Source organism: Pleurodeles waltl, chromosome 9 (genome assembly GCF_031143425.1).
Source record: "Pleurodeles waltl isolate 20211129_DDA chromosome 9, aPleWal1.hap1.20221129, whole genome shotgun sequence".
In the NCBI taxonomy this organism is placed as follows: Eukaryota; Metazoa; Chordata; class Amphibia; order Caudata; family Salamandridae; genus Pleurodeles; species Pleurodeles waltl.
This window is the reverse complement of record NC_090448.1, coordinates 958838877-958866072: the sequence shown is the minus strand read 5'-3', so window position 1 is coordinate 958866072 and position 27196 is coordinate 958838877. Positions and strand designations below refer to the sequence as shown.

Here is a 27196-nt window from a genome sequence, read left to right as displayed (position 1 = left end):
GTCGTCTATTAAGGCACCATGTTTGCGCGCATACGTCAGTTCTTTTACACACAAAACTTCCACACCAAAAGCGCAGAGTCACGGATAGAACCAACATTTTGTCTCTGCAAAACTAGGGCCCTGAAAGGGATAAACCCTAACCCTACTAGACATGTCCGTAGCGAAGCCTGGGTGTAAGTAATCTGCAGCTAGATAGTCTTTACCAGATAATGCGTTACCAAAGGTAAGTAACTTTTTCATCGGATAGACTTCTAGCTGCAGATTCCTTACTTATGAATAGATACCCAAGAAATAACCTCCTGGCTGTGGGCTACGGACACGTCTACTTACAGTAAAAAGTCCTGTAGGACTGAATAGGCAAAGTGTCCGTCTCTACATAGCCGAATCTCCAGCCAGTAATGTCTTGCAAACGTGTGCAAAGATGCCCACGTTGCCGCCTGACAAATCTCCAGGACTGGAACGCCCCTAGCTAGCGCAGTGGAAGAAGCTTTGCTGGTAGAATGAGCCCTCAAGAGGCTGCTTCCTGGCCAATAAGTAGCAGATCCTAATGCAGGGAATGACCCGGTGCGAAATGATTCGCTTCTACACTGACCGACCCTTCTTTGTTCCAATGTACCCCACAGAGAGTTGGTCATCCACCTGTAACTCTTTTGTGCGGTCAAGGTTGAACGACAACACTCTTTTTGGATCCAGTCAGTGGAGTTGCGTCTCTTCCTTAGAAGGATGCGGAGGAGCAAAGGAGGTGGGCAGGATTATTTTCTGACCCAGATGGATTGGGACCAACACCTTGGGGAGGAAAGAGGCACGTTTTGTAAGTATCACCTTGTCTGGATAGATAGTGAGACACGGTAGCTCTGATAACAGAGGTTGAATCTCACTCATCCTCCTGGCAGATGTTACTGCCACTAAGAAGGCTGTCTTGATGGTGAGCAGCCACGAACTCGTCAAAAATACGACAAAAATTTCAACGTAGTCAAAAAATGACTCGGATAGCTCTTCTCCGGATCTGCGCGCAGGCTGGCGCGGTAATAAAAGAACTGACGTCAGTGTGGCAGATTGGTGCCTATATATGACGGACGTCATCATGGCAAGCACAACGCCAACAACGCCTTCTGATGGCGCGCAGAGGTACAGCTTGAAGAAAAATTCTCCAGATCCAGTCTGACGCCTGGGGAAATTCAAAGATAAGGAATCTGCAACTAGAAGTCTATCAGATAACATAGCTTGCATCTCACTCATCCTCCTGGCAGATGTTGCCACTCAGAAGGCTGTCTTGATGGTGAGCAGCCAGTGGGGACATTTGTGCAAAGACTCGAAGGGAGCACACATCAGAAATGTGAGGACCAGATTTAGGTCCCATTGGGGCATAACAAAGGACGTAGGAGGAAACATATGTACAAGCCCTATGAGGAACCTATGTACAATGGGGTATTTGAACAGAGAAGGCTGATCAGCCAGCCGAAGAAATGCTGATAAAGCATAAAGATATCCCTTGAGAGTCCCCAAGGCAGAACCCCGATGAGCAAGGGAAAGTATGAAGAGAAGGATATCAGAAAGAGAAGCAGAAATAAGATCAACAGACCTTTCTGTACAATAATATACAAAGTGCTTCCAACAGCAGGAGAATACCGTTTTAGTGGAGGGATGCCTGGCTGCAAAAATAACTTTACAGACTTCGGGAGTAAGGTCAAAAACCATCAATTGCAGCCGCTCAATCTCAACGCATGAAGGCACAGACTTGACAGGTTTTGGTAGGGAACCCTCCCCTACTGCTGCGACAAAAGATCCTCCTGAAGGGGCAGCCTGATCGAAGGATTGATCATCATTTAGAGAAGCTTGGGATATCAGACTCTTCGTGCCCAATCTGGAGCCACTAGGATGACTTGGGAGTACTCAGACAGGAGTGGTGTAGGAAAGTAGCCTCTTTATAGCTTGCTTACTCCCACAATTTTTCCTGTTTGTCCGTGTGTTTGACTGTGTTCACTGGGATCCTGCTAACCAGGACCCCAGTGACTGTGCTCTCCCCTCCAAATACGGTTGGTGGTAACTTTCTCTTCCCACAATTGGCATACTCATACCCCCATGTAGGTCCCTAGTGTATGGTACCTAGGTACCCATGGCATTGGAGTTCCAGGGGATCCTTATGGGCTGCAGCAGTTATCCTGTCACCATGGGGAGCCCATGGAAAGAGTTCTGCAGGCCTGCCTTTGCAGCTTGTGTGAAATGGGTGCATGCACCCGTTTTCCCTACAGGTCACTACACAAGGTGACTAAGTCATCCCTATGGTAGGCCCTGTCAGCCCAGAGGGCAGGGTGCAGGTGCCTGTGTGTGAGGGCACCCGTGCACTAGCAGAGGTGTCCCCACAAACTCCAGATCCATTTTCCTGGACTTTGTCAGTGTAGGGACACCACTTTACCGTGTACTGGTCATAGATCACTACCTATGCCCTGACGTACAGAGAACCTGCCAGGTTTTGAACCACCAGGTATATGCCCTGATGTTCTAGCCATATCCAGAGATGCAGAGCCTCTTGACAAAGGGTCCACGATCCCACACCACCATGCTTGTTGCAGTGTCACATTGCGGTGGTGATGTCCGTGAACACCTTCACTATCTTCCCTTTCAAAACGAGAAGAAATGCTTTCAATGCCAGTCTGATCGCCTGGAGCTGCAGCAAGTGGATATGGAGTCCGGATTCTGCCAGAGGCCTCTGATCTCCACCTCTCCTAGATGGCCACCCCAACCTAGAAGTGATGCATCTATCACTACCGTGAGATCTGGCTAGGGAAGGGAGAGGAGTCTGCCTCTGACCCAATCGCAGTTCAGTAACCACCACTGCAGGTCTTTTGCAGTTATCTCTGAGATCTGAACCATTCTGGCAGGATTTTCCTGATGCTGTCCCCACTGGAACTTCAGGTCCCACTGCAGAGTCCTCATATGTCATCTGGCATGATTGACTAACAGGATGCAGGAAGCCCTGAGTCCCAGCAGCTTCAGCATCTGTCTCACCAAAATCAAGGATAAGGCCCACACATTGGTATCATAACCTGAATATCCTGGACTCGTGGCTCAGGAGGATAACCCAAAACTGCACTGTGCCCAGAACAGCCCCGATGAAAGGGAGATTCTGAGACAGAGTCAGGTGTGACTTCAGCATGTTTATAGTGAACCCCAGTGAATGCAGGAGGTCCGTCGTAGTCTGCAGGAGGTCCGTCGTAGTCTGAAGGTGGGTGACTTGAGCCTGGGGCGTAGGAGCCTTCATCAGCCAGTCATCGAGGTAGGGGAAGATTGAAATCCCTAACCTGCGCAGATGAACTGCTACCACCGCCATCACCTTGGTGAACACTCGGGGGGCACTGGTGAGATCGAAGGGGAGCACAGTAAACTGAAAGTGTTTGTGGCCCATCTTGAACTGCAAGTAACGCCAGCAGATGGGCATGATGGAGATGTGAAAATACGCATCCTACAAGTCCAACGCTACCATCCAGTCTCCTAGGTCTAGAGCAGACAAGACCTGAGCAAGAGTGAGCATCTTGAATTTCTCCTTTTTGAAGAAGAGTTGACGTCCCTTAAATCCAAAATAGGGCAAAGACCCTTGTTCTTTTTTGGAATCAGAAATTAGCGGGAATAACAACCACTGCCTACTTATTACATCGGGACACTTTCTATGGCTCTCTTGGCCAAGAGAGACCATAACTTTCTCGTGGAGCAAGATTAAATGATCCTCCAACAGCCGTTCTTTCAATGGAGAGATAGAGGGAGTGGAAGGGGAGGGAATAGCTCTTTTGTATGATCTGCAAGACCCAGTTGTCCGATGTTATGGACCGCCAGTGAGGGAGATAAAATGGAATCCTTCCTCCAACTGGACGAATATGGTCTTGGAGAACCATACTAGGAGGGCTTGGACATTGTGGAAGAGGGTGGCCGGGTGGGGGCTGACCTCTGGCAAGACCCTCTGGGTCTGAAGGTACCACAACCTCATCCTCACACCGGATGCTGTCAAGCTGTAGGATGGTGGCTGACCCGTGGGTGGTGAGGTACCCAATCTCTTCCGAAGCCTCGAAAGGGGTGAAAGGCAGACTGCTGGCGAACGGCGCAGAGTGGCCCAAGGATCTGGCCATAGTTCGAGAGACCTTGAACCACTCAAGCGGAGAGTCTGCCTTTTCTCCAAAAAGTCATGAGCATTTGAAGGGCTTGTCCATCAGATTTGATTGGACATCCCCCGAAAAGCCAGAGGTAGGAAGCCAGACGTGGTGACAAAGGACCACTGTTGATTAAATCTCCCTGCCCAGCGATTCGGTTGTGTCCAAACCACACCGAATCAAACTTGGCTGCATATCTTCCATCCTTGATAGCCTGAGTAAGAGTGTTTATATGCCCTCCGGGACCTGGGGCAGCACCTGTGCCACCGTATCCCATAAAGTATGGGAAAAAACAGCCCAATAGGCATGAGGTGTTTATGGACCTCAATGGCAGGCTGGAGGAAGAAAACATCTTCGTTCCAAGTTGGTCCAGCCTCTAGAACTCCCTATCCAGGGGAGCAGAAGGGAAGGCACTATGGGAAGTGGGAGGCTTGGACCACAAAGCTCTCCATGGTGGGGTGTTGGGTGAGGAAACTAGGGTCAGTAGGAGCTGGTCGATGGCGCCGGCCAATTAAAGTATTTACAGGAAGGAGCCCCTGTGCTGGGTTTGGACCACGTACCCAGCAGGACATCAGTAAGGGCCTCATTGAAGAGTAACATCGGCTCAGATGTAGCAACCCCCATTGAAGCACCGCAGGCAAGTCTAGGTCAAAGATCTCAGCTGCTCTCGGAACCACCATGGTATCCGGTTCTCCCTCCTCCGTAGCCACAGAAGGAGGTGAGAGCATACCAGCATCTGAGAAGTATCCAGCCCAATAGCTTCCACTAGATCCTCATACCAGTCCTGTTCCTCTAATCCATACTCTAAAGGGTCCTCAGACCCCTCCCATTCCTTACCAGTGCCTCAGGGTTCAACATAAGCCTCAGGCACGGATCTGGGCAGTGTTGGCACAGTCAGAATCTGCGTCATACGATGTCATTCCGGCTCATCTGGAATGAGTATGGGGCTTGCACCACTGGTGGGTGCCAGCGGTGGGGGGAGCGTTGACGTCGGGACCGGCTCCGGAGGAGGCCGACTGTGCAGCCCCGGTCCGGATCCAGTATCAGATCTCTGGGTCCTCAATGGCGCATCGGCTGAAGCCACCGACATCGAACCCGATGGGGCTGCTGCTGACCCCACAAGGCCCAAAGACCCACCCGCAGGGGCAGACCGCTCAAAAACGAGGCGCATGGCTTCGTATAAGTCTTTAATTTGAGCAGGGGTAGCTCCGGCTCCTGGATAAGGGGGGAGATGCAAAGTCAGCCCTAGCATCGGCTCTGCGGAACCATGCTAGGATCGTCGACGTTCCCATGAGGCCTCATCGGCCGATGGGCGTGACGAAGTCAAAGTCCTCTTAGACGATGAATTCTTTTGAATCTTCCCCGAGTGTGAAGAGGACTTGAGGCTCCTGGAGTGGTCACGTGACCTCCTCCTTGAGCGGGACCGTGACCTCCTAGGAGTCACTCCAACCGAAGTTGACTGCTGGGCTGCCATGTGCGTCAGAGACCGCTCTCTCACAGCCTTTGGGGCCATGGCCCTGCAGTCGAAGCATGACTGTGTTGTGGTCTCTGTCGAGACACCAGAGACATACCTGGTGGTGGTCCGTCACCAACATGGCGCAATGGCAGGTGCCACACAGCTTGGAGCCCGTCTTCCTCGATGACATCCACACACACACAAAAAAAAACTTCCACAAAAAGGTCGAAAAAAAGGCAGAGGGTAGCTCGATCCCAGACATGCGCTTAACCGGTGCGGAAGGAAGAGAACTGCTGTACATGTGCCGGAGTGGTACCATTATAGGCGACCGTGAAGTCACAAAAAAGCCCCAACAACATTGACAAAGCCACTCGGAGCCAAATGAAGAACGTGGATCCAAATGACGCCACCCAACAGCGCACACAGGGTACTGCTCAGCAAAATAATTAAGGATCCGAAGCGGATTCCTGGGAATTCAAAGGTAAGGTATCTGCAGCCAGAAGTCTCTATCAGAGATGTAGTGCACCGTGCAGAGAGTCCAGTGAATCCTCAGCTAGTATTGCAGAGGCAAAAGTAGACAGGAATAATGCTCTATTTGTGGCAGTGTGGTTGAGCAGTTAGGCTTATCAGAGGATAGTGTTAAGCATTTATTGTACTCACAGAAGCAATATATGTAAGACATTTAAAGAATATATCTGAGGCCAATTTAGAAAAATAAAATTTCTTTTCATATAGGTTTCAAACCCAAGAACTTAGCAATCATGTAAGTAGATTTACAAGCATAAATACTTTGCAGCTTCAAAAATTAACACTTATTACAATTTTTCAGTTGAGCGATGTTCACATATGGGAGGAAAACAAAAATGCAGTTCTGTAGGTAAATACACGACTTACAAATCAGTTTCAGTTTTGGGGGTTTTAGATCAACACCTAGCAAGGTTCAAATCAGTACCAAGAGTACACCCACAGCGGCACAGGGGCGGCTGAGTGCAGAGGTCAAATTCAGAGTGAGGTGCCCAATGTTAACCAATGGAGTGTGGGGGTAACTGAAGATGCCCTGCTCACAGGTGAGTAAAGCAGTGTCAGGGATCGATCTCCTGGGGCTAGGTAAGCACGGGGGTGCCACAAGGAAGCACCAAATGTACATGCTCAACAGCACCCAGTGCAAATCAACGGGGGGGGATCAGTTTTGGAAAAAGGCTGCAGGCTCATGCCAGGCGGCTGAACGAAGAAAACCCACAGCTACCCTGGTAAATTCTGATGTTAAGGGATGTAGGGACACTGACAGTTTAGCTCCCCAAGGCCCAGGGGCTCCAGTTGCAAGGGTGTCCTTTGGAGTTGTGAACAGCTAGCCGGAAGGTCGTGGTCAGGAGGAGTCTTCGGTTTGAGTCTGCAGACTTTGAGGCAGAGTCCAGCAGGGGTCAGCTCACTTTGGACTCTGACTCCCAATCGCTGGGGACGCTTCACAGAACCGGTGGGCTGCTTGGGCTTCGCTTATGGACATCTGGTGCAGAGGCAGTTTCGTGGTTCTTTTGGGCAGAGTTCTTTTTCTTTTAAGTTTGTTTCTTCTTGAACAGGTCTGCTTTCTCTGGAGATCTTTTCCCGAGGCAAGAACAGCTTTGGAGGTCTCTGGGCTGCAGGACAGGTCATCTTTTGGCACAGGATTGTTGATGGACTGAGACAGGCTGGTAGGTCTGGGGCCAAGTCAGTTGGTGTCTGCAGTTTTCCCTGCTGGTGCGACTCTGTAGTGTCCAGGCATTCTAAATTTGTCAGGAATCCGAGTTCAAGGGTTTAGGGGGGCACCTAAATACTCAATGCAGAGTTGCTACAGGAAGTGCCCGGCGACAGCCAATGGGCTGCTCACTTTTAGGGTGATTACACCCTTCTTATGACCACTTCCACTGGGAAGTGGGCATCACCCTAACCTTAGTGGGCAAATTCCATCCAAACAAGATAGAGTAATTTGAAAAGTAGGGTCCACTTCAGGTTGTCCAACCATGGGGTGGGACTGGCACAAAGTGGGCATTCCTAGTTTAATGAATATATCAGCTGCCAAAAGAAGGTTTAGGACAGAAGGGGGTGGGGGGGGGGGGGGGGGGGGGGCTCGCCATCTCCGCCATCTGGAAAGACCTGAGTCGCATTACAAAGGCAGCAACGCCTTTGAAGCTCCCTGTCTTTAAATGTCCATCATGCCTGGGAAAGGAGGTCAGATATCTGCCCAATGCCAACACGGGGGGGGTTCTGGTGTTGAACACAAGCAGGCACAGAAAGTACACCCTCAGCGGCACAGAGGCGGCTGGGTGCAGAGTGCAAACAGGCGTCGGGTTTCTAATCTGAATCAATGGGGGGACCTGGGGGTCTCTTCAACAATGCAGGCAGGCACAGGGGGTGCTCCTCGGGGTAGCCACCACCTGGGCTAGGCCGAGGGTCGCTCCTGCACTGGAGTTAGGTTCCTTCAGGTCCTGGGGTCTACGGGTGCAGTGTGGTTTCCAGGCGTCTGGTTCCTTGAAGCAGGCAGTCGTGGTCAGGGGAAGCCTCAGGATTTCCTCTGCAGGCGTCGCTGTGGGGGCTCAGGGGCGTCAACTTTGAACCCTGTAAGTGTTTTACTTACCTGTGAATTTAACATTTACTTACCTCCCACAGGAACTGTTGATTTTTGCACTAAGTGTCCACTTTTAAAATAGCTTTTTGGCATTTTTGTCAAAAATGAGCCTTGGCCAAAGCGTAGCACATTTTGGTGCAAAGAAGTACCAATCAAGAGATATGTTTTTGCACCCCCTACCCTTTCTTCGCACCCACATACCTTACAGAGTTGATCGTCTACCCGAAAGTCTTTAGTACAATTACGATAGAACGCCAATGTTCTTTTTGGGTCCAGGCGGTGAGTCGCTCCTCCTCATGGGAAGGATACAGGGGTGTGTAAAAAGTAGGCCGGGTGATGGACTGGCAACAACCTTGGGAAGGAAGGAAGCCTTAATACGCAACACCACTTCGTCAGGGTGTACAGACAAGAATGGAGGTTTGGACGAAAGGGCCAGAAAGCTCACTCACCCCGAGAGAGGAGTGATGGCAACAAAAAAAGACAGTTTTGAAGGTGAGGAGCCGCAAGGGACAACTGTGCATATGCTCAAAGGGAAAACACATTAAGTAAGTAAGGACAAAATTGAGGTCCCACTAAGGCATGATAAAAGGAGTGGGACGCAATACATGGGTGAGACCTTTTAGGAATCTATTCACAATAGGAGATTTAAAGAGTGAGGGCTGATCAGGTAACCTAAGAAATGGCAGATAAATACCCTTTAAAGGTCCCCAAATCATAGCCCTGCTGGTCCAAAGAAAGAATGAACAAAATAACCTCAGAAAGTAGGGGCAGAGAGGGGATCAACAGATTTGTGGGTGCACCATGCCACAAATTTATGCCAACAACAGGCATATACTATTTGGTGGAGGGACACCTGGCTGCTAAGATAACATCAGAGACTTCGGGTGGAAGATCAAAAGTCGTCAACTGTCGCTGCTCAATCTCCTCGAAAGGCGGCGGAGATTGGACAGGTTTGGGTGGAGAACCATCCCCCCTGCTGCTGCGACAGAAGATCAGCCCAAAGAAGCAGTCTGAGTGGAGGATCGACAGCCATACTCAATAGCTCTGGATGCCATTGTAGGAAAATGCCACTGTTGGCATGGTTACCCCCTAACCTTTTGCCTTTTGTTGGCACCAGCTTTGATTGAAAGTGTGCTGGGACCCTGCTAACCAGGCCCCAGCACCAGTGTTCTTTCCCTAAAACTGTACCTTTGTCCCCACAATTGGCACAGCCCTGGCACACAGATAAGTCCCTTGTGTAAGGAAATGCCTCCTTGGCATGGTTACTCCCTGACTTTTTGCCTTTGCTGATGCCAAGATTTGATTGAAAATGTGCTAGGACCCTGCTAACCAGGCCCCAGCACCAGTGTTCTTTCCCTAAACTGAACCTTTGCTTACACAACTGGCACTCAGGTAAGTCCCTTGTAACTGGTACCCCCGGTACCAAGGGCTCAGATGCCAGTGAAGGTCTCTAAGGGCTGCAGCATGTATTATGCCACCATGGGGACCCCTCACTCAGCACAGGCACACTGCCTCACAGCTTGTGTGTGCTGGTGGGGAGAAAATGACTACATCGACATGGCACTCCCCTGTGGCATAGGTAAGTCACCCCTCTAGCAGGCCTTACAGCCCTACGGCAGGTTGCACTATACCACAGGTGAGAGCATAGTTGCATGAGTACTATGCCCCTAAAGCGTCCAAGCCAATTCTTAGACATTGTAAGTGCAGGGTAGCCATAAAGAGGATACGGTCAGGGAGTTTGTCAAACACAAACCCCACAGTTCCATAATGGCTACACTGAATACTGGGAAGTTTGGTATCAAACTTCTCAGTACAATAAATCCACACTGATGCCAGTGTGGGATTTATTGAGAAATGCACACAGAGGGTATCTTATAGATGCCCCCTGCATGCCAGCCCAACTGGTAGTGCTAGGCTGACCGGTCTCTGCCAGCCTGCCACTTCCAGACCGGTTTCTGGCCACATAGGGTGAGTGCCTTTGTGCACTCTGTGACCAGGAACAAAGCCTGTCCTGGGTGGAGGTGCTCCACACCTACTTCCCCAGCAGAAGCTTTAAAACCTGGCAGTGAGCCTCAAAGGCTCAAGCCTGGTCTTACAGATACCCAGGGCACTCCAGCTAGTGGAGATGCCTGAGGACAGCAGAACTGACTACCTCAAGCAAGAAGAAACCATCGACCCCCAGGGCTCTCTGCATCCACCCCCCCATCCAAAACACCCCCCCCCCCCTCCCCCCGCCGACCGTGACTGCCCAAGATGAAGAAATCTGACGTCTGGAAGGAGCACTTCACCCGCAGCCCCCAGGCCTGTGAATAATCGACCATGGGTGCAGCAGTGACCAGCAAATGGCCCTCACCTTTGCCCAGTCGGTGGCTGGCCCAAGAAGCCCTCCCCTCCCCCGCGCCCCGTTTGCAACATCTGAATGACCCCTGGGTCCCTCCATTGAAATCTATTGCAAAGCCAACACCCTGTTTGCCCACTGCACCCATCCACCCCGTGCCGCTGAGGGTGTGCTGTATGTGCCTAGTCCCCCCCGCCAACCCCCCCCCAGTGCTCTACTAAACCCACTTGGTCTGCTCCCCGGGAAGCAGGTACTTACCTGCCAGTAGACTGGAACTGGAGCTCCCCCTTTCTCCATAGGCACCCATGCTATAATGTACACATCTATAAGAGGATATTCTTATGACATCTCAGGCATCACTAGCATGCTTTATCTATCATTAGTCAACAGATCACAAAGCAGCAACTTACTCTTTACAAATAAACTTATTAATTAAGAAACTCAAAAATAAAAATATTCTACTGCCAGCACACAGAATATTCTTACTTTTGCTTCAACAGCAGCCAAGTCGGCTTTAATAGCTTGGGCTTCCGAAATGAGAACAGCATACTCTTCCTTATACCGGGCTATGCTAGCCTCTAGGTCACGAATCATTTGCTCGACCTCGTTAGCTTTTGCCTGATTGTCTTTAGCATCATCCTCCAGCTTCTGCAGTTCATTACGGAGGGGCTCGACTCGTTTCAGCATATCAGCGTAGTTTAGCTGTAAAATTAAAACAAATATATTAGATACTGAATAAGGAGTAACTCGTTTCCTTTGTATGCTGTGACATTTTCCTTCCCACTCATTGTTGCGGTTTATTTGGCAACACCACACAAGCTGCACTCACTCTACCACTGATCGATTTAGAGAACAGGGCAGACTTGGAGGTGATCATCTATCTAAGGTGACATCAGACAAAATAAAGACACATTCTTGTCAGAATTAGATAAGTGCTTATGCTAACACATTAACACTACATATTAATTACAGAGCAAAAAGAAAATCTGACATTAATTCACAATAGTAGTTTGTGCTGCAGAAGAAGCATTACCAAGAAGCCATATCAAACACAGCTCTGTGACCACTGACATCCTGCCAAAAAGTTGTTATTAAATTGTGCAATGTTGCTACGCGATGGGCAAAGTGGGTCTGGTCAGGACTTCATGTGGTTCAGGTTAGACCCTCCAGAGAAGGACATCTCCTTGTACAGGAATATAAGTTACCCTTCAGCTTATAGCAGCAAGGATTCTCATAAAAGTAGGCCCAGTCAGAAGGGAGAGAAAAAAATCAAGGAGTGATTATAAAATTGGTCTAGTGTCTTCTCTCATACAGTTGTGTACAGACCATCTTGAACAAACCAAATACTTTTCAACAGATGCATTGTGGTCAATGAAAAATGTCAGCAAATCAGAGAGTAAGTGATATTTGAAAATGTGTCTACTGCCCCAGTCCTGGAGAAGCATCCTTGTCCTGGCTAGATTCTGTTAGCTTCTAAGCTCAGTTACTAGGTCAGACCATTTCAGACTGGTCTAGGTAATATGTCCATTGGACTGAATGAAGCCTACTTCTGGTCCTGTTGCAATGAAGGCCACCATAATCCAGGTCCTGGGTGAGCTTCAACCAGGTTTCCTGAGCCATACACTGGAAAGAAGGAATGGGCTGGAATCCTCCCAATACGTACAAAGGTTTCAGGGAAGGGGACTGGAGAGATGTTCATTCGTGATGCCATATCAAAAATTTGCAAACCCAGGTCAAATGCAAGCATCATTTTATGCAAAATGCACAGGGGGCCCAAATGGACACCGTAGTTCACCAACTAACATGTGAGCCACACATCCTAAAAACACAACCATCAATTCGTCATACACACCCTAGACAACATTAAGGTAAGGGTCAAGAGATAAAAAGACTGAACAGACCTTTACTGAGAAAAGTAATTAGCAATATACCAATAAAAAAGGTTAAAAAAAGTTTGTACTGCTATACTTTAAATGAGTTACCACCCCCGCACAGCCTGGGATGAAGTAGCACTCGTCACCCTCACTTGGAAACAGGGTTCATTTTGGGAGCACAGTTATAAGAAGCACAGCACACTTAAGTTGAAAAGAAACAAAAATGACACAAAACACTTCAAGCAAGCTTGCATAAGACTGAAGTCCACTGGGGGAAAAATCATGGGCAAAAAATAAATAAATCACAAGACAAAAAATGTTTAGGCAACAGTAACTCTGCTTTCATTGTTAGGGAGAGCTTGTTATTAAAGTGCTATAGCAGCCTTTTTGCAAAAGGTGTTTGTGTCTATTTGGAAAAGTTATGATAGAAACGTGGCAGCAGAGGGCTTAGCCTATCACAACTGCCTAGCCTGATACCCAGCGATGGATCCAACTGAGTTTGGTACAGACATCAGTATCTACAGCCTCCAACAAATAACTAATGAGTTTAGAAGTTCTGAGGGTCAAACCAACAGCAGACTAGCAGGATAACATAGGGGTAATTTAACACTGAGCTTAGACTTTATGGTACAAAAAGCATGGGCTTTGGTACAATAACAAATGTGTGGATATCATGTGTTAAAATGTACCCGAGTTTCTAACCTCACCGTCTTTTAAAAGTAAGCCGTTTCCACTTGCCATTCCTGGCTTGAGAGTGTGTCAAATGTCAAAAAGAGTTGCAAGGAATCCAATCAGAGTGCAACAGGATTGGATGCTGTGGAACACTATGGGAAAATGACATCGTTAAGTTAGGGCCCAGTAAGAAATTGTTACTTACTTGTGGTCCTGGTGCTACAACGTTTGGAACCTTCCTTGAAGTCATAAACATTAGAATAATTTCCAACTGCGTACAGGCACATAGGAACACTTAATAATAATAATATGAATGGGAAGGGTTAAGAGTCCAACATCCCTAAATGTAGCCGAACACGTTCCAAAAGTCTCCTGCAGGCATGATTTTCCAAAGTTTAGGCTGTATGAAGTACCAAAAACATCTTCTTAAAACTACATTTCAGCACCTATCCCTCAAACTGCTGCACACGTGACTAAGCAATGAGAAAAAGTTTAGTCTGACAGGTGCATTAAAGAGTTAAAAAAAATCTATTACAGATGTCCTGACACTTTAAGGCTCCAGGAGCTTACACTACTCTCAGTGCATTGTACTGGCTGCTGTCTTATAGACTAAGGGCCTGATTTAGATATTGGCGGACGAGTTAATCCATTCACAATAGTGACCGATTTCCAGTTTGACAAAATCTAAATCCTGTTATATCCTATTGGATTTATATTTCAGCAGACGGATATCTATCAACGTTGTGACGGACAGTGACAGACATACACCCCTGCCTGTGTGCTATGTCCCCTAAACACTGCCTGTAATATTTGTAAGTCACCCCCACAGCAGGCCACCAGCCCTAAGGTAGGGTGCCTTATATTATATGTGTGGACATATCTGCAAGAACAGATATGTCTCTGCTATGTCTGTCGATTTTAAGACATAGCAAGTGTACAGGGAAGCCATTTTAAGTACAGAGCTGGACACTGGTCAATACGAGTTCCCCGGTAACATGATGGCTTCACTGATTCTAGAAATGTTTACTATCAAACATCTTGTATTAATGAACCCTCACTGATTCCAGTGATGGATTTATTAATACACACACCCAGAGGGCACCTTACATGTGCTTCCTGAAAACTTACCAACTGCTGATGGGCTTAATGACTAGTTCGAGCAAGCCTGACACTTAGTCGAGGTTCTGACCACCAAGTGCTCTCTGGAGGTCAGAAACAAAACCTGCTCTGGGGTAGGGTTGTTAGAACACCCCTCCCAACAGGATGACCTGGAAATCTGCATTCCAAAGCAAGAGGCATCAAAGACGACCACTGCCTTTGGAATGCAGATAGGGCTCTCTTCAGGGGAGATGCCGAACCCCCTGCCCCAGGGCCCAATTGGCACCTGGACAGGTGAGAAAATTAGCTATGTAGGAGGTGCGTTGCATTTCCAAGCTGGACAAACCCCTAGGGTGACCAGCCTGAGATAAACACGGCCTTAGGAATTTCGCCATCTTGTGTGTGTGTGTGTGGTGGAATTAGGTATTCTGGGGCAGGGTGATGCCCACTCCCCAATGGAAGTGGTCATCTAGGGGCTGTAGTGACCCGAAGGGTAAGTACCCAATTGGCTACTACCCTTCACTCCACTAACCCCTTAAATTTAGTATTAAGGGGACCCCCTGATACCAGGCCCTTAAATCTTCGCTGGACACAAAAGGAGGTGACAAGAAGCCTTCTGAACCTGAGAACTGAGGCGCACGGCAGACTTAGCACCAACCCTGCTAACCTGTCTGCTGCACCGCCCCTTGAGGACCAACTGACCTGTCCTGCCGTTGCAGTCTCCAAGCACCCGGGAGAGCTGCCAGTGCTTCACAAATTGGCAGGAAGAACTCCCTTGAAACAAAAGGAGCAACTTCCCCGCACCTGCAGGCAACCCAAGAAAGAACTGTGAGGACCAGGACTGCCAAAAACCCAACGGACAGCACCACTGCACCTGAGTGGCCTAGCCCAAGCTGAAGTAGGCCAACGGTGTCAGCCTGATTCCCAGGCCCTCCAAAGATGACGCCCACCCCCAAGCTTGTACTCTGTGGGCTTCCCTACGGTGTCTGCAGCCTGTTTCTGCAGAACTCCCTTCAATGTGACTGCTTCCGGTGAAGACCTGATGGTCCCTGCACCTTTGCACCCGGACGCCCCCTGACCAAAGTACCACTGGTGTCCCTACGTACCCCAGGCTCTTGAGACTAGAGCCCACATGTTTGCTCGGCCAGACTGATCCTCCAGTCCATGCCTGCAGCCTGTTTCTGTGAGGGTTCTTCCATTGCGACCTGTGGCAGTAAACCAGATGGTCCAAACCACCTCTGCACTGAACGCCCCGGACCACTGGTGTTGCTATGTCCTTAAGCACTGCAAGAAGTGAAACTCCTCAGTGGTTCACCCGGACTGGACTATCAATCCACCCAGGCAGCATCTTTGTGACCATACCCTACAGACATACACAGGGTATTAGACACTGAACTGCACTCGGCCACCCCAGTGCCGTCCAAGGTGACCTCTTGGTGTAGCCTAGTACCCTGCCCTGTACTGACACTAAGTCCACAAGACCGGCTCTGTAAGTTGTTGTGTAGTACCCGTTTGCTGTGTATGTTTTCTCTCCCATGGAGTAACATTGTAGCTACAGAAAAATGCACTGTGTCCACTTCTGAAAGCTCATAAAATTCCTATCCCAAGAGGATACTCACCTGATTCCAGTGATCTTGGTATCTACATTTATACAAAAGTATGTGTTATTTTTTATAAATTGGTGTTGGATTTCTTTATTGTGTGTTTCTCTCACTTACTGTGTGTCCTGTACATGATAGCACTACCCTATGATATGCCTAACTGCTCTCCCACACTACCACAAAAGAGCATTTTGGATGTCTTTTGTGCCTCTGTGATACCTCCGGGGGTTTGTCTAGACTCTCTGCAAAGCGTACCTCATTTTGGTCCACTATACAAAGAGCCAGCATCCTACAGTAACGGTGTATGGATGTCAGTGAGAGGTACAATGTATGGAGGCTTGTGGGTTCCATATCAGAAATCAAGGGTCTTGGGAAGACTTGGAGATGGTTGAGTCCTCTCAGAAATATCTGTAGATTGCCACATTACTGAAAGCTCGGTGGAACACACTGGAGTAAGGGAGAGACAGGCTCTCTTGTGCACTTCAAACGGGCTCTGATTCTGGAAAGGTCACTGGTGAATGGGGCTAGGGCACATCTCAGTAAAAGGATGGCACTGGCAAAAGAAACACTGCAGAGTCAAGGAATCCTAAAGAGCAGGGCTATGACCTGTGTAACCTTTTGGTAGACCTAAGCAGTGAGGCTGACATTCAGGTGTGATCCTCAAAGGCATTCTCATGTCCTGTGTTGTGAGGCTATCTAACTTGTGTTCCTGCAGTGAAAGTCTGCTTCAAGGATAAAGGACAGGTCAGAGGAATGGGTACTTGACATTAGAAAGTGCATCTTTTGACATGGTTACATGCCTGCTCTGGGCGGAGGTAATAACACCTCATCCAGGCAGGATAGACATTCCAGGGAGGGGAGCTTCAAAGGCCGCTCCAAATGATAGAGAAGGACGGCCCCCAGTTCCTGACCCCACTTATGACCGCAGAACTGCAGTTAAATTACAAGGAGTACCACTTTATGTCAGTCCCATTCTAAGGTGGACGAGCTGAGGTGGACACTACTTTTTAAATTCCTCCATCTTGTTTGAAAGGACTTAGCCCAATAGCTTTAGGGCTATGTGCACCTCCCAAAGGAAGTGGTCATAAGAAGGGTATAGGCACCCTAAAGTTGAGTATCCTATTGGCTCCCACCTGTCACTCTTATAAAGTCCCTCAATTCAATATTTAGGTGATAACCCTGAACCCTAAAACTCAGATTTCTGACGACCTAAGAAGACCTGCAGAGAGAACTGCAGACACCAACTGACTTGGCCCCAGCCCTACCGGCCTGTCTGCAGCCCTTGACAATCCTGCACCAAAGGGTGACCTGTCCTGCAGCCCAGCGACCTCCAGAGCTTGGGAGAACTGCCTGCCTTCAGTAAAGACCAAGATCTTCTGAGAACAGCAGACCTGTTCAATAAGAAACCAACATTAAGAAAAAAGAACACTGACCTGAGGAACAGCGAAACCACACCCAGACCAACCTCTGCACCATACGCTCACGGACCGAGTGGCCCATCAGTCCTGTGACGGTTTCCCAGTGATTCTGAGCCCAAATCCATCCTGGGTTGACTCATGTCGGACTCTGCCTCAAAGCCTGCAGTCTCAATCCAAAGATTCCCCCTGACCGTGACGGCCCAGTAAGTTGTTTTACGACATCAAGGTACACCCCTCCATCTGGAGCACTTGACCTAGAGGAGCTGGACCAAGGATTCCCCGAGTCCTGCAACATCTGAACTTAACTGGGAAGCGTGGGTTTTCTTCATTCAGCCTTCTAGCCTGAGCTTGCAGCCTTTTTCCAAAACTGACCTCTCTCATTGACTTGCACTGAGTGCCTAACGCTGTGTTGCCACTCTGCACCCAGTCATCCCTGTGCTGCTTAGGGTGTAAATTTGGTGCTGCCTTGTGGCACCCCTGGTGCTTGCCTCAACCCCAGGAGACTGGCACTGACACTGCTTTTACTCACCTGTGAGAAGCGCATCTTTGGTCACCCCCACCCCCGTCTCCGCTGGTTAACATTGGTTGCCCATGCCATGTTGGCACTCTGCACTTCCTTCACCCCCAGTCTCTGTTGGTTAACATTGGGCACCTGATCCCGAATTTGACCTCTGCACCCGGCTGCCCATGTGCCACTGCGGGTGCACTCTTGGTACTGGTTTGAACCTTGCCTGATGTGGACCTAAAACCCCGAAGACTGGATTTGTAAGTCAAATACTTACCTGCAAAACTACATTCTTGTTTTCCTCCCATACGTCAACATTGAAGACTCAGAAAATTGCACTGTCAATTTTTTAAACTAAAAAGTATTTTTAATTTAAAAACTGCTTACCTTATAATGAAGTTCTTTGGTTCAAAGCATATATAAAAGCAAATGTTATTTTTCTAATTTGGTCTCGGATTTATTCTTTAAGTGGGTCTCTCATTCATTGCCTCGGAGTACAACAAATGCTTCAGAAGATTCCTTGATAAGCCTAACTGCTCGCCCACACTACCACAAATAGAGCATTAGACCTATCTATTTCTGCCTCTGCAAACCTTTGGGGGGATCCACTGGACTCTCTGCAAGGTGTACTTCATTTTAGTGCACCATGTAGAGAGCCAGCTTCCTACTGACAGATACTAAGTCACATCTGTATCTGGACATGGATTATAAAAAGGGGAGCCGTAGTCTCCTAATTATTTAACCGTTAAGCAGTGGCTGTACATCAACGTGATGAAGCTCAACAAGACTGCCACATGTGGTGCTTAGGACTGGGGACCAAGGTCTGCTGGTCTCCCTGCTGGGTGAGGGAACAAAACTCAGGGCAATCAAAACTACCTCTGCCGCAGCCTGGGGCACCAGCATCTACCTGCACAGTTCAGAGGACCCTGTGAGAAGGAGGATAGTGCCTGGAAAGAACAAGGTGCAGTGGGGATATCCTGAATTGCCCCTGAAACTAAGTGTGATGTTTACAGTGTAGCTTGAATTGCCGCAGGGACGGTTCCATCTAAGACAATGCCCCTATATGTCAGAGGGGACCAGTGTGAAGGTAAGTACTTCCAGACTGATCAGGTCACTCGCCCTTGTATCACCCAGGTTGGTGATTCCATATTCCAGAGGGGGCATCCGTGAAGATAAGTACAGTTGTACAGATTGGGCCACTACGCCCTGTACCACACAAGTCGCCAACCTTGTATAAGAGATCGGGCTGCCGTGAACATTAGTACTGCTGCACTCATCAAGTCACTCACCCTTGTGATGCGCTACCCCAGTCGGCAACCCTGATGCCAAAGAGGACCACAATGACAAGAAACAGTGCCCTGGTTCATTGCTGTGAACAGCGAGGGCTATCGCCCTAATGTAGCGTGGCTGTCAGCTTTGTACAGCGTGCAACCATCAAGAGTGGCAGGTTTTGACCCGTGTAGCCACAGCACCTACTTGCGCCTTGGAAACTAAGTAAGGGTTCAAGACCCGCCGTAAGAATCAGACATCTACTATACTACCGGGAGGTGAGCTGCAGACACCCAGCTGTCTTGCATACAGTGATGAAGCTACCGCTTGTCAGCATCTATCCGAATCTACCACAATGCCAGATTGCTGAATGTTCATGAGTCTTTTGTATGGCAACATCAGTAGGAGCAGGTAAGACAGACTAATACCACTACTGCGCTGGGTCACTGACTTCTAAAGAGCCTTGTATTCACAAATGAAGTCTAACATTTGGGGTGAATCCTTTCTGCTGTTTTCAAGAAAAAAGCATCTGAAGAGGTTACAGAATGGGCTTGAAAAAATTAACAAAAAAAACTACGTTTCAGGACCGATGATCCCACAGAAGTCTTGCGTGACTCTAGTGCTCCCACAAAGTTTAAAAAGTAAAATGTTACTTACCCAGTAGTTCGTAGTATGTGGTGCTATAGATTCACATGCTTTGCATAAGTCAGCCATCTAGTGTTGGGTCCAGGGTGTCAAGTTTTTTTGTTAGAAGAATCTTTTCAAGTAACAAGATTGAGTGACTCATCCTCTCGGTGATGCTGCACATGGGTATGGAGTCCTTTGTTAGTTTTTCTCGCTGGTGGATGAGGTAAGGAGTGTATAGAGAGTAAATAGAAGATGACCATGCAGTGTATTTACATATGAACAATATTTTTATGACAATGCAACTACAACAGCAAACAGAAGTCCAGTTAAGGCGCATGTGAAGTACAGAACTACATGTCACAAACAGATGTCTACTGGGTAAGTAACATTTTCCGTTTGATGGCATGTGTGACTGTAGATACACATGTTTGACTAGACTGTAAAGAAGCCATTCCAAATAAGCAGTTGCTAGCCTGTAGGAGTTGCTTGAAAAAGTGTTCTCAGCACGGCTTGGCCAACACTGACTTGTTGGCATGCTAAAGCATCTATACAATAGTGTTTAGTAAATGTATGCGGTGCAGACCAAGTAGCAGCTTTACATCTGTCTGCTATTGTGATGTTACCTAGAAAACAAATAAAAGCACCTTTTTTCATAGGGTGCTTTTAGCGGTAACAGGAAACTGCAGTCTAGCTTTAGCATAGCAAGTTTGAATACATTTGACTATCCATCTGCCTAAACTATTTTTTGATATTGGGTTGCCTTTTTGAGGCATTGAAAATGCATTTGTTTAGATTTCCTAAACTGTTTGGTTCTGTCAATATAATACACTAGAGCTCTTTTAACATCTAGTCTGTGAAGAGCTCTCTTGGCAACTGAGTCGGGTAATGGGAAAAAGACTGGAAATCAATTGATTGGTTGTATTTGGAAGAATGGTTCTTCTAAGGTTAGAGCCTGAAGTTCACTTACATGTTGTAGGAAAGTGCTCTTATTGGCATAGTTACCCCCTAACGCTTTGTCTGATATTGATGCCAACTTGACTGAGTGTGCTGGGATCCTGCTAACCAGGCCCCAGCACCAGTGTTCTTTCCCAAAAACGGTACCATTGTTTCCACAATAGGCACATCCCTGGCACACAGTTAAGTCCCTTGTAAAAGGTACCCATGGTACCAAGGGCCCAGTGGCAAGGGAAGGTTCTCAAGGGCTGCAGCATGCATGAGTGACATCTCAGTCAGCCCATGCACACTGCCTTGCAGCTTGTGTGTGCTGGCGAGGAGAAAAAGAAAGTCGCCATGGCACCCCTTTCAGGGTGCCCTGCCCACAAACCACCGCCTATGGAATAGGTTAGTCACCCCTCTAGCCCTAAGGAAGGGTGCACTATACCACAGGTAAAGGCCTAGCTGCAGGAGCAATATGCCCCTACCGTGTCTAAGTCCATTCTTAGACATTGTAAGTTCAGTGTGGCCATATTTAGAATATGGGCTGGGAGTTTGTCAAAACGAACTCCACAGTTCCATAATGGCTTCACTGAATGCTGGGAAGTTTGGTATCAAGCCTCTCAGCACAATAAACCCACATTGAGTCAGTGTTGGATTTAATGAAAAATGCACCCAGAGGACATCTTGGAGATTTCCCCTGTATGTTAGCCAAACTGCTAGTGCAGGACTGACTAGTCTGTGCAGCCTGCCACTTCCAGACGAGATTCTGACCGCATGGGATGAGAGCCTTTGTGTTCTTTGTGGCCAGAAAAAAAGTCTACAATGAGTGGAGGTGCTTCACACATCCCCCTGAAGGAACTAACACTTGGCGGTGAGCCTTAAAGGCTCAGGCCTCTTGTTACAATGCACTAGGGCACTCCAGCTAGTGGAGATGCCTGTCCCCCGGACAAGGCCCCAATTTTGCCAGCAAGTCTGGTGGGAAAATTAGGGAAAACTAGGAGGAGTGACCACCTCAGCTGGGACAGCCCCTAAGGTGGCCAGAGCTGAAGTAACCCCCTCCTTGTAAAATCCTCCTTGGTTTGGAGGACAGGGACCAAGAGGGTTAGGTTTGTGTCCCCCTCCCCAAAGCGAGTGGACACTGAAAGGGTGTAGTCCCCCTCAGGGACAGTAGCCATTGGCTACTGCCCTCTGACCCATGTAACGCCCCTAAAGAACAAGTTACTTACCTTTGGTAACAAATTATCTGGTAGAGACTATCTAGCTGCAGATTCCTTACCTTAGAATTCCCTGGCGCCAGCTTAAAATCTAGAATTTTTCTGCTGAGCAGTGCCCTGCGTGCGCTGTCGGGTGGCGTTGTTCGGATCCGTGTGTGCTGCCCGGCTCCGCGTGGCGTTGTCAGCGTCGTTGGAGCTGTCTATGATGTCACAGTTGTCTATACAGACACCACCTCGGCGCATGTACGTCAGTTCTTTTCCCACAACTTTCCACGCCAGAAGCGCAGAGTCATGGAAGAACTAACAGTATGTAGTTTCGCTTTTTCACTTGACTGTTCAAAGATAAAGTTTTACATGCCTTTAAGAAAGGCAAAAAATGCCAAGAACCTATATACGGAAAATGTCACTTACCCAGTGTACATCTGTTCGTGGCATGTTCCGCTGCAGATTCACATGCTATGCATATTCTGCCATCTAGTGTTGGGCTCGGAGTGTTACAAGTTGTTTGAGTGGGGAGGCCTGGGTGGGTGTAAGGAATCTGCAGATAGGGTCTCTTCCAGATAATTTGTTACCGAAGGTAACTAACTTGTTCATCTGATAGAGACTTCTAGCTGCAGATTCCTTCCCTTTGAATAGATACCCAAGCTATAATCCCTGGACGTGGGTCTTAAGGATATATTTTATACTAGGAAGTCCTGCAGGACTGAGCAGGCAATATGACCCTCCCTTCTCACTTGGCTAACCAGGCAGTAGCGTCTCGCAAACCTGTGCAAGGAAGCACAAGTTGCCGCTTGGCAGATATCAAGCACTGGCACGCCACGAGCTAACGCAGTGGTAGCAGCTTTCCCTCTGGTAGAGTGAGCCCCCAAGCCCTCTGGAGGCTGCTTTTTGGCCAAAGCGTAGCATTTCTTTATACAGAAGCACAGACTGGTGTTAGCAGGACTAAAAAAAATATTCAGATAAACATGAGCCTCCACTGTTAATTTAATTCTTCAGTTCTTGTTCTTTGTAATTAAGAGAGTATTTATGAAGACTTAGGAGTTGGGGCAGCAAAAGGTAATTACCAATAATGAAAATGTCACTTACCCAGTGTACATCTGTTCGTGGCATCAGTCGCTGTAGATTCGCATGTTTTGCAATAGCTCGCCATCTGGTGTTGGGCCGGAGTGTTACAAGTTGTTTTTCTTCGAAGAAGTCTTTCGAGTCACGGGACCGAGTGACTCCTCCTTTTGTCTCCATTGCGCATGGGCGTCGACTCCATCTTCGATTGTTTTTCCCCGCAGAGGGTGAGGTAGGAGTTGAATTGTAGTAATAGTGCCCATGCAATGGAGTGAGTAAGTATGTACCTATTTAAGGTTGAGATGATACATATACAAATAGTTGAAGGTAACTTCCAAACTGCTACAGGCTCCCGGGGAGGCGGGTGGGCACATGCGAATCTACAGCGACTGATGCCACGAACATATGTACACTGGGTAAGTGACATTTTCAGTTCAATGGCATCTGTCGCTGTAGATACGCATGTTTTGCATAGACTAGTAAGCAGTTATCTCCCCAAAAGCGGTGGCTCAGCCTGTAGGAGTGGAAGTAGTTTGAAATAATGTTCTTAATACGGCTTGACCTACTGTGGCTTGTTGTGCGGATAACACATCTACACAGTAGTGCTTGGTGAATGTGTGAGGCGTAGACCATGTGGCTGCCTTACATATTTCTTGCATTGGGATGTTTCCTAGAAAGGCCATGGTAGCACCCTTCTTTCTGGTTGAGTGTGCCCTTGGTGTAATGGGCAGCTGTCGTTTAGCTTTAAGGTAGCAGATTTGGATGCATTTAACTATCCATCTGGCTATACCTTGTTTTGATATTGGGTTTCCTGCATGAGGTTTTTGAAATGCAATAAATAGTTGTTAAGTCTTTCTGATGTTCTTTGTTCTGTCAATGTAATACATTAATGCTCTTTTGACATCTAATGTATGTAGAGCCCTTTCAGCTACGGTATCTGGCTGTGGAAAGAACACTGGAAGTTCCACTGTTTGATTTAGATGGAACGGTGAAATAACCTTTGGCAAAAATTTAGGATTAGTCCTTAGGACGACCTTATTCTTGTGTAGTTGTATAAAAGGTTCTTGTATTGTAAACGCCTGAATCTCGCTTACTCTTCTTAGGGAAGTAATGGCGATGAGAAATGCAACCTTCCAGGTTAGGAACTGTATTTCGCAGGAGTGCATGGGTTCAAAAGGTGGACCCATAAGTCTAGTTAGGACAACATTTAGGTTCCATGAAGGAACAGGTGGTGTTCTTGGTGGTATAATTCTCCTAAGGCCCTCCATGAATGCTTTAATGACTGGTATCTAATATAGGGAAGTTGAATAGGTAGTCTGCAGGTATGCAGATATTGCTGCAAGGTGTATTTTAATGGAAGAGAAAGCCAGGTTAGATTTTTGTAAGTGAAGCAAGTAGCCCACTACATGTTCTGGAGTTGTGTGTAAAGGTTGTATTTGATTAATATGGCAGTAGCAAACAAACCTCTTCCATTTACTTGCATAGCAGTGCCTGGTGGATGGCCTTCTGGCTTGCTTTATGACTTCCATACATTCTTGGGTAAGTTGTAAGTGCCCGAATTCTAGGATCTCAGGAGCCAGATTGCTAGATTCAGCGATGCTGGATCTGGGTGTCTGATCTTTTGGTTGTGTTGTGTCAACAGATCTGGCCTGTTGGGCAATTTGATGTAGGGTACTACTGATAGGTCTAGCAGCGTTGTGTACCAGGGTTGCCTTGCCCAAGTTGGTGCTATCAATATGAGTTTGAGTTTGTTTTGACTGAGTTTGTTTACCAGGTAAGGAAGGAGAGGGAGAGGAGGAAAAGCGTAAGCAAATATCCCTGACCAGTTCATCCATAGGGCATTGCCTAGGGACTGTTTGTGTGGGTATCTGGATGCGAAGTTTTGGCATTTTGCGTTCTCCTTCGTCGCAAACAAGTCTATTTGAGGTGTTCCCCAGAGTTTGAAATAGGTGTTCAGAATTTGGGGGTGAATTTCCCATTCGTGGACCTGTTGGTGATCTCGAGAGAGGTTGTCTGCGAGTTGATTTTGGATCCCTGGTATAAATTGTGCTATTAGGCGAATTTGGTTGTGAATTGCCCAACGCCAAATTTTTTGTGCTAGCAGGCTTAACTGCGTGGAGTGTGTCCCCCCTTGCTTGTTTAGATAATACATTGTTGTCATGTTGTCTGTCTTGACGAGAATGTATTTGTGAACTATTATTGGTTGGAAAGCTTTTAGTGCTTGAAAAACTGCTAGTAGTTCTAGGTGATTTATATGCAGTTTTGTTTGATGTACGTTCCATTGTCCTTGTATGCTGTGTTGATCGAGGTGTGCTCCCCACCCTGTCATGGAAGCATCTGTTATTACGTATTGTGGCACTGGGTCTTGGAAAGGCCGCCCCTTGTTTAAATTTATGTTGTTCCACCACAGAAGCGAGAGGTAAGTTTGGCGGTCTATTAACACCAGATCTAGAAGATGACCCTGTGCTTGAGACCACTGTGATGCTAGGCACTGTTGTAAGGGCCTCATGTGCAGTCTTGCGTTTGGGACAATGGCTATGCATGAAGACATCATGCCTAGGAGTTGTAATATCATCTTTGCTTGTATCTTTTGTGTTGGATACATGCGTTGTATGATGGTGTTGAAATTTTGAATTCTTTGGGGACTTGGAGTGGCTACTCCTTTTGTTGTGTCTATTATGGCTCCTAGGTATTGTTGTACCTTGCACGGCAGAATGTTGGATTTCGTGAAGTTGACGGTGAACCCTAGTTTGAAGAGGGTTTGTATGATCTGATTTGTGTGATTTGAGCACTCTATTAACGAATGGGCCTTGATCAGCCAGTCGTCTAGATATGGGAACACATGTATTTGCTGCCTTCTGATGTGTGCAGCGACTACCGCTAGACATTTGGTAAAGACTCTTGGTGCGGTTGTTAATCCGAAAGGCAGTACCTTGAATTGGTAATGTATTCCTTTGAATACAAACCTTAGGTATTTCCTGTGCGATGGGTGTATTGGTATATGGAAATACGCGTCCTTGAGGTCTAAAGTTGACATGTAGTCGTGTAGTTTTAGCAATGGTAATACTTCTTGTAGTGGGACCATGTGAAAGTGGTCTGATTTGATGAATGTGTTCACTATTCTGAGGTCTAGGATTGGTCTCAGCGTTTTGTCCTTCTTTGGTATCAGAAAGTACAGTGAGTAAACTCCTGTGTTTATTTGTGTGTTTGGCACTAATTCGATTGCATTCTTTTGCAATAGTGCCTGAACTTCTATCTCCAGGAGATTGGAATGATGTTTTGTCAAATTTTGTGCTCTTGGTGGTATGTTTGGAGGGAATTGTAGAAATTCTATGCAATAACCATGTTGGATAATTGCTAGAACCCAAGTGTCTGTAGTGATTTCCTCCCATGCTTTGTAATAATGACTTATTCTTCCCCCCACTGGTGTTGTGTGGAGGGGTTGGTGAGTCACTGCTTAGTAGTAGGGGTTTTGGGGCTTTGAAATTTTCCTCTATTCCTAGGGAATTGCCCTCCTCTATATTGTCCCCGAAAACCTCCTCTGTACTGTCCCTGGTAACTGGACGGTGTTGCCTGTGAGGTGCTGGCTTGTGTGCTTTGACCCCGAAACCCCCCTCTAAAGGGTGTTTTACGGAATGTGCTGTAATTTCCTCTGCTCTGCGGGGAGTAGAGTGCGCCCATGGCTTTAGCAGTGTCCGTGTCTTTTTTGAGTTTCTCAATCGCTGTGTCCACTTCTGGACCGAACAGTTCTTTTTCGTTAAAAGGCATATTGAGAACTGCTTGCTGAATCTCTGGTTTAAATCCAGACGTTCGGAGCCATGCATGCCTTCTGATAGTTACGGATGTATTAATTGTCCGTGCAGCTGTATCTGCAGCGTCCATGGAGGAGCGGATTTGGTTGTTGGAAATGGTCTGTCCCTCCTCAACCACTTGTTTTGCCCTATTTTGTAGGTCCTTGGGCAGATGGTCAATGAGATGTTGCATCTCATCCCAATGGGCTCTGTCATAGCGCACAAGTAGTGCCTGGGAGTTAGCGATGCGCCACTGGTTTGCAGCTTGTTTTGCGACTCTTTTACCAGCTGCATCGAACTTGCGGCTTTCTTTATCTGGGGGTGGTGCATCTCCAGATGTGTGGGAGTTGGCCCTTTTCCTAGCTGCTCCTACAACGACAGAGTCTGGTGGCAGCTGTGTAGTAATGAAAGCCGGGTCTGTAGGAGGCGCCTTATACTTTTTTTCCCACTCTTGGTGTGATTGCCCTACTTTTGACCGGCTCCTTAAAGATTTCTTTTGCGTGCCGGAGCATACCAGGGAGCATAGGCAGGCTTTGGTAGGAGCTGTGGGTGGAGGAGTGTGTGTTGAATAAAAAGTCATCCTCGACCTGTTCT

At 47.6% G+C, this 27196-nt stretch overlaps 1 protein-coding gene across 2 annotated transcripts in view; it reads right to left on the bottom strand.

Annotated features, from left to right (window-relative positions):
* DYNC1H1 (dynein cytoplasmic 1 heavy chain 1) overlaps positions 1-27196 on the bottom strand; it is a 916572-nt gene that overhangs the window by 279707 nt on the left and 609669 nt on the right. For both annotated transcript variants that reach the window (XM_069208347.1, XM_069208346.1), the window contains exon 54: positions 11025-11240. In XM_069208347.1, coding sequence (XP_069064448.1) covers positions 11025-11240 — 216 coding nt within the window. The remainder of the gene's footprint in view (positions 1-11024; positions 11241-27196) is intronic.